Below are 8,725 nucleotides of genomic sequence, written 5' to 3'. Positions count from 1 at the left end.
AAACTAACAAAAGTTAAAATGTGACAGTTCAACTTGTACCTACACCTAGTTTACCTGGTGTAGAAGGGTTCTTGTAATTACAAGAGCCATGTAGAAGTTATAATTCATCCCAAATAATTTAATATTTTTGATAACATTGGAAATAATTTGATTTGTTGTTAGATAAATTGAAGGATTCATTTTCTGAACAATTATTGATTTTATTTTGAGATCATTCTATGGTTGGACTAAGATTTTTATCATGCAGAAGTATTGTTACAATATAAACATCTTCTTTGAGGAATAAGTGTTCAATGAATCTAATATATTTTTCATTTCAGGTGATCAGTGTGTTACCATTGGTTCAGAACTTACCTGTAGATATTATGGACGACATTTCAAATTTTTAGTGGAAGAAGTTGTAGAAGAGAAGGAAGATAGCATGGCGAGTGATGTTTGTTTATCTTCTTTTACTGGTGACCCAGAAGAATCTGTAAGTGATATTAGTGAAATACATGTTGGTATTCAGTCATTAGAAATACAAGGTTACCATGATGACACTGTTGGTAAATCTCTGCCAGATTTTAATCATAGTGAAAAATCATTCGTTAATTTGGATGAAACCAGCAATTCTTCCATTGTGACATCATCAACTCCACTTCGTAAACTACCACTTCTTTCTTCATTCACTGAAAATCAGTATAAAATACCAAGGAAAGAACACTTACAGGAAGACTATCAAGAAATAAATCAATTTTATCTAATAACTTCATCGTCAAACCTAGAAATTGCTGTAGAAAAAACCCAGCACCAATTCCAGGTATATAAAAGGGTTTCTTATGCTGATATTGGTGGACTAAACCACCAACTGAAACTGGTTCAAGAAGCTGTAGAAGTTCCCATGAAGAACAGTGAGTTCCTGAACAGCTGTGGTGAGATTATCTATTGATATTACTAATGAAGGAGAAAAGGCTGTAAAATTAACATGTTTATAGTTGATAAATTTCGTTTAAAACAACATGTTTATAATTAATAGGTTTTGTTTAAAATAACGTGTTTAAAGTTGATAGGTTTTGTTTAAACTTTTACATTTTCTATAATAAGAAATTTTTACCTTTTGCTGATCTTTGGTGACTGAAAGTTTAGTTGTTTTTTGTTTTTTTTACTGATTTTGATAAACAGCTTCTGTTTTTGGCAGGATTGCAGCCACCTAGAGGCATATTACTATTTGGACCACCAGGAACGGGTAAGACTTTGATTGCTAAAGCTGTGGCTACAGAAACTAAAGCTCATTTTATCACAATCAATGGACCTGAAATTTACAGCAAGTTAGTATCATACTGATCATATAATAACATTCTAGAAATATACAGTAAGTTAGTATCTTACAGATCATATAATAACATTCTAGAAACATTCAGTAAGTTATAATCTAATTAAAACTCATCATATAATAACATTCTAGAAATATACAGTAAGTTAGTATCTTACAGATCATATAATAACATTCTAGAAACATTCAGTAAGTTATTACCTAATTAAACTGATCGTATAATAACATTCTAGAAATATACAGTAAGCTATTACCTAATTAAACTGATCATATAATATCACTGTACATTAATTAATAAATCATTATTATGAAACGTTGAAATGAATGTTCCTAGTTTTGTTGTTAGTAGTATTGTTGAGATGTTAGTAATGTTTACATCTGAGCTACTTCTTATGTTTATCTTTAGTTATATTTTACTTTTTGATTTGTATTCCTTGTAGAGTTTTTATAGGAGTTTGGAGTCATGATGCCAGCTCAATTAACTAATAAATATGTCTAATTCTTTCACTGTATTTTAAAGTGAATAATTAGTAATAATATAATAAGTACGAGACTTTATCAGGAGCAAGTGTGGCATGCAGTTTAGGTACTTATGTTTACAAATTAATTTGTTTTTAATTTTGTAGGTTTTATGGAGAAACTGAAGCTAGGCTTAGAAACATTTTTCAAGAAGCCATAGAAAGGTAACTCTAGGTCTACTAGTTTATATCACATATTACAGAAAAGTAGCTTAGAATTGGTATAAGGGAAGCTTTATAAACAATTTTTTGTGCTTTTTCTTATATTTTTGAGCAGAACAAACAAATATTAATCAACTTTATTAGAAATATAGATTCAGTGTTTATTCCAGTCTAGAATATCAGTAATATAATCCTACTATATATATATATCATAAAGACCACCTGTATAATATCAGTAATATAATCCCATTATATATATCATAAAGACCACCTGTATAACATAAGTAATATAATCCCACTATATATATATCATAAAGACCACCTGTATAGTATCAGTAATATAATCCTACTATATATATCATAAAGACTACCTGTATGATATCAGAAATACAATCCTACTATATATATCATAAAGACCACCTGTATAATATCAGTAATATAATCCTACTATATATATCATAAAGACCACCTGTATAATATCAGTAATATAATCCTACTATATATATCTTAGACCACCTGTATAGTATCAGTAATATAATCCTACTATATATATCATAAAGACCACCTGTATAATATCAGTAATATAATCCTACTATATATATCTTAGACCACCTGTATAGTATCAGTAATATAATCCTACTATATATATATCCTAAAGACCACCTGTATAGTATCAGTAATATAATCCTACTATATATATCTTAAAGACCACCTGTATAATATAGTAGGATTATATTACTGATATTATACAGGTGGTCTTTATGATATATATATAGTAGGATTATATTACTGATATATATATCTTAAAGACCACCTGTATAATATCAGTAATATAATCCTACTATATATATCTAAAGACCACCTGTAGAATTTCAGAAAAGGTAAATGTATGTTTTGCAGCTCAGATAAGTAAAAAATTAATTTTTGTATACTTTTTTGATAGAAATGCAAAGAACTTTATATTAAAATAACACAAGTTGTGGAGTGTAAATAAAAAGAGTGACTGAACATAATTGTAGCTCTAGCAGTCAATTACTCTACGTGTTAATGCAACGTAACTTTGTTTTACAGCTAGTTTTTTATCTTAGAGTAACTTTGCACAAACAAATATTGCATATAGCATGATTTATTTGAGTGTTTAGTAACAAAGGTTGGTTAAGAAATATCAAATGTTTTTTTTAAACAAAGAAAAGTATATAAACATTAGTTCTACAAATATATGTAAATAATTTAGTGTTTATTAAATATATTTGAGAAGAATGTTTATATACTTTCATCCCAAAACTCATCTAAATGCTTTAATCAAATATCCATTAAACCAACCCTGCATTGGTGAAGTAATGTTGACTATAATTCTGGATTTACTATGTGTATCATCACAAAAATTGTGGCAAAATTTTATTAAATTGTAAAAGTCTGTTGTACACAAGAAAATAAGATGTGTTAATAAATTATTTGTATGAAAGATATGTCTGTTTGCACATTGCATTTGCATAGCCTCTAGAAACTCATACATGCATATCTAAGGTATTTTTCTCAGTATGCCCATAAGTTGTAACTGACATTTTCTCTTCTCTAACATTAACTGTTGTGAAATCAATAATGTAGAATAAAATGAAAAGTTAAATCTTGACATCAAATTCACAATGCAGTATTGAATGGCACACTGTACAAGGGCATTGCATACACAATTCTGATACGGTACATTACCTCCGCTCACATAAATAGCTATTCTTGTTCAATGCTGCCCTCTATATGCAAAAAAAAAGTTTATGCGTGACACAAGCGTTTTACCTCCCCTCCATTGGAATTCACTGATTCCAATGCATCTCTAGAGCAAATCATCATGTGGAAATCCTCCATCAATACGAGTGCGACACACACACTCTACACGCATGTGACTCCCTCTGTTCAATTCTCCCTAACTATCACTTCTTGTTTGGCAGTGCTCGTGTTCAGATGTTTTTTGCCTTTGTGTTTTTCAAGTTGTTTGCATACGTAAATGTAATTGTTCTAATTTCGAAGTGGATTTCTTTATTAATCATTTATGGTTATGTTGCTGATGCCTTTTATTTTAAATTCATTTACAGTCTTTATTGATTTTTTTTTCTCACACACATTTGCATCTTTCAATCAAACATTTTTGTTTGATTCATAATTTGAAATGAATTCTGAGGTTAATGTTACCATTTTGGGTATTGCACCTTCAACAAGCACTTTTTCACAGGCTGCAAGTGTGTGGGGGGGATTTATCAGCAATTATCTGCTGAGAGATTGAATGTTATATGGGTCAACCACCTTCTCCTGGACTTGCCCCACATCCTCCTAAACAAGCTGAATCTGTTAGCCTTTTTCCACTACCAGATTTTGCCATGGCTTCATGCCCACCTGCGGAATCAGCTAGGCCTAATACGTCATTTTTATATGTGATTTCTCGGGTACTTGATGTTTTATCCATTTTCCCAATTTCCTATGATCCTCGTCATTCTTTGTTACATGATAATTCTTCCTCATATTATTTAATTTCCCACCATCCCCGAATATTAAGGTACATGCTGAGCATTTTGCTTCAAAACTGGTTGAGTGTGCCATCATGCCTCACCTCTCATGGGCTATGGATCAATTTGCTTTGGCTTACTATCAAGCGGACTGACCATTTCTAGACTCTCAGCATTTGAGGTCTGTTTTACCTGTTTGGGGACAGTCCCTGATTTTCCTGTATGTTATCCCTTTCCAGACAGATCACCAGTGAAAATCCCACCTTAATCCCCGCATCCCACAGTTCCCTGCACAATTTTATTCTTTCTTCCACCATATTCTTCTGAGCTGAAGCAACAAACACATCAGTTTCGGTGGTTCTCACCTTCTTAGATCCCGCCTAAACAAAAAAGTCACTTGATCATAAACAGATTCCACAACACTGATAATCTGATGATACTTACAAATCTGGAAAAAACATTCATATTTTAATAACTAACATATTACAAACAAAACCCAGTGATAGACCTGGTTTATTTTACACTCATCCATTTGAATTTCTTTACTGCTTTATTCTTTCAGTTTACTACAACAGTTATTCCTTTCGAGAGGGATCATGGGTGAAAGGCCATGTCATATCGTTTGTTGACTCGCATTCAAAATTTTATTGAACTACTATTTCATGAATGTATATCAATAAGTTTGGTATCAAACTGTAGATTATAATTCAAATTTTAGTATTATACCCTACTCAATTTTTAATTTAAAAGTAAATATAAAAAAAAACAGTTAAAAATTGATTTTGGTGTGTCACGTGGTATGTTGAATGCAGCACTGGTTCAAATTAGATGTTTGTGATGTCAAAATACTAAGTCTGTAGTTTTGAATGAAGTGGGAACTCAAATTACTGATATTGACAAACTAGAATATAAAATAAGAACCTCTCAACTTTTATATTTGCTAAGATATTGCTCATGTAATAAACCAAACACGATGGCACCCTGCCCACCTCTTTCCATTTTTGGAAACGCTTCCTTATATTCACTTCTATATATGACATGAATAACCCATTGAAAGCTCAGAATGTCCCCCTAGTGACTTTTTCAGCCATTTTAACATGTTTGGACACCATTTCTTTATTTTGAATGAATATTTCAAGGAGGTAGGTTGTGTCTTTGGTCTGCTCAAAATTTCATATTTTTTTTAGACTGAAATACAGCTTAGTTACTAAGTTTGATAAATTATAGTGGAATTTTGTGGTATTGATATATTAATTTATGATATTTTGGTTATCAACTGTATATATAAAACCTAAAAAACCCATACAGAGATCAATTAATGAAAATAACAGATAAAATATAAAGTTTTTTCTTAATAAATGTTTGATAACTATCTGGACATTATAAAGATTTTTGCATATGAAATTTGAAAATTTTCTGATGCACAAAAGTATTTTTAATCTTAAAATGAATATTACTTTGCATGATAGATAGGCAACATGTGAAAAGAAAAAAAAGGAAAGAATAATTTGATATATTGTGTATGAAAGTATTGTAACGTTTACTGATAATCAGCCCTTACCTGTTCCTTCTTCTAGAGGTTTCTCATATCGTCATTTTATTCAACTTAGATGGGCACGATGGCAACAGTACTGATGACTACCCAGTGGGTTCTGGTCTGTTGGGAGCTTGATTGTGTCAATTTGTTCTTCTTTTGGTGATCTTTCACCACAAATTAGTGGGTTATTCAGGTGTTATCAGAGGGACTTGTCCTCCAACTTATTTCCCCACCTCTCTTGTCTCAGGTACCCATTTCCTTCCCTCTGCCTTGGGATCCCATCACCAGCCAGTGTCTGTCAGAGGTGGTACAAATCCTTTTGTCTCAACAGGCCATCAAACCTGTTCATCATCTTTCTCCAGGTTTTTATTCCAGTCTGAAGAAAATGGAGACTGATGGCCTATAATAGATTTGATCTGCCTCAATCAATTTCTCAGTCTTCCCATTTTACCATGGAATTGTTTCTGACCCTCAGCTGGGCCTTTTCTGCGGGTTTTGTGGATGACCAAGATGGATGTCGTGAATGCTTACTTACATATCCTGATTTCTTGGCATTCGTGACCATATTTTCAGGTTTTGCTTTCATTATAATATGGACAACTGGCTACTGTTAGCTTGTTACGAACAGGAGTCCGCCCGTCACACTCATCAGCTGTTCCTGGAAGTAGTTCGAGTTGACTGGTTAATCGAATTGGTGAAGTCATTCTTTCAACCTACCCTGAACAGACTTGCTCTTTGGCCATCAATTCTGCACCTGGTTGATGTTAACCAAAATTTCTAAAATTAAGATTAATCTTCTTTGCGTACTTTAAAAAGATGAATATTTTTATGTGCATATACATTATTAACTCACATGTTCTTTTGTTATTCTTGTCTTCCTAGAGCACCTACCATAATTTTTATTGATGAAATTGATGCACTCTGTACCAGGAAGGATGGAGCGTCGTCATCAGACCAGGAGAAACGTGTCCTGGCCACATTACTTACATTACTGGATAATCTACCAGTAAGTAACTTTTATCTTTGTTTGAGAAGAAGTTTTTCAAATAGCTGTTTGAGCCTCCCAGTGGCACAGTGGTATGTCTGCAGACTTACAACGCTAGAAACCGGGTTTCGATACCCGTGGTGGGCAGAGTACAGATAGCCCATTGTGTAGCTTTGTGTTTGAATATTTTAATTCTGAATGTTAATAAATGTTTTTGTGATTATTTTTATTCTCATTCCAAAGAAACCTGCTTGGTCCCATATTTATCATCCCCCAGTGAGTCACTGGTAAATTTACATATGTATCAGTGTGTCAGTGATAAAATCCAGGGCTCGCTTCCCTGCTGTGAATGCTGTTAACTATTATGCTATTGACTGGATAATTTTTCAAAAATAAAAAATAGTAAATGGCTTTGAGTTCGAGAAATTATGTAATTTGCTGGATTAATAACCCTATCATCACGGTATTCTTTACTTCGCATTACACAAGGTTTTAGTGTCTTACATTCAAAATTTTATTAAACTGCTTTTTGTTTATGTTATACCAACTAGAATAGCATAAAATCTAGCTTATAATTCATATTTTAATAGTATGCAAGTTTTAAGTTCTTAATTCTACAAGGCGATATTTTTAAAAATCCTGAATTTCCCATAGTGACACATTTTCTCTTAGCATGTCATCTTCCCTATTTTATCCACCACCCCTCAAAAAGGTATGAAATTAAACGTAAATTACTCTCCATAAAATCATCATTGCTCAGACAAACCATAATTTTTATTTGTTTGGTTACAGAGCTATTGAATAGAAAATCAGACCCTTCCTGCCATGCCCACCTGTCACATCCTCTCTTTCAGGATTTGTTAATAGTTCTCTCTTACATTTAATTATGCATTACCTATAACCAATAGAAAGTCAAGGTTTTCATCCATCAAATGATGTATAGTATAAGGTTGTATTCTGAATAGAATATCGTCAATTTCACTCACAGTACAAGATTCGTTCCGGTGAGAAAATTTACGATTAGCTTGGATGAATTTGTAACGGCTCTTGTTGCATAGCTAGAAAGCCAGAAAATTTTTGAGAAGTAAGGGAATTTGTCTACTTTTTGCATGTTATTAGACTATATATTTTGATGCATTATTTAATTGAATAAAAGTTATTAAGTGCACTACTATCAATGGTATAAAAAATTAGGGTTAACTGTCTTCAACAATTGACGGCAAGAAAAAAGAAGATTAAGTATTTTATTTTTGTTTTTCATGTTTATTCTTTATGTATAATTATAAAAGTAACTAAAATGAAAAATAAGGATCATTTTAGGTTAGTTAAGATTAGATTAGGTAAAATATATAATAATAATATTATAATAAAAATTATTCAGGAGGCACACACACAAGCAGCTCATTGTAGCTCATGGGTAATGTAATTCATTAGTGTAACATGAGCTGCACATTCCCCAAGTGATTTACAACTTATAATGGCATGGATAGTAGTTATACATGGTTCAATAGGCAGTAAAACAATAAAAGTTTAATTATAAATAGATGTATACTGTTACAAACTTAGAACTACTTAGGATAAATGAATGTAGTTTCATGTTACAATTTGAAGTCATTTGAGAAAGAAAAAAAGGTTAATTTAGATTTATTTCCTTTTTTTTCCTTTTTTTTTTGTGGTGGTTACGAGGATAGTCAAATTCACCAATTCCGTTTT

General features: G+C 31.8%; 1 protein-coding gene across 1 annotated transcript in view; it reads left to right on the top strand.

The window, feature by feature from the left end:
• Nucleotides 1-310: 310 nt before the first annotated feature.
• The window catches only part of LOC106475967 (spermatogenesis-associated protein 5-like), a 15,649-nt gene continuing 7,234 nt past the window's right edge, over nucleotides 311-8,725 (top strand). Inside the window, exons 1-4 of the mRNA XM_013936643.2 lie at nucleotides 311-911; nucleotides 1,178-1,307; nucleotides 1,939-1,995; nucleotides 6,910-7,033. Of these exons, the coding sequence (XP_013792097.2) occupies nucleotides 422-911; nucleotides 1,178-1,307; nucleotides 1,939-1,995; nucleotides 6,910-7,033 (801 nt within the window). The 5' untranslated portion in view covers nucleotides 311-421. The remainder of the gene's footprint in view (nucleotides 912-1,177; nucleotides 1,308-1,938; nucleotides 1,996-6,909; nucleotides 7,034-8,725) is intronic.

This window comes from Limulus polyphemus, unplaced genomic scaffold (genome assembly GCF_000517525.1).
Source record: "Limulus polyphemus unplaced genomic scaffold, Limulus_polyphemus-2.1.2 Scaffold9529, whole genome shotgun sequence".
Taxonomy (NCBI): Eukaryota; Metazoa; Arthropoda; class Merostomata; order Xiphosura; family Limulidae; genus Limulus; species Limulus polyphemus.
Note: the sequence above shows the minus strand (reverse complement) of the source record. Positions and strands in the feature narration are given on the sequence as shown.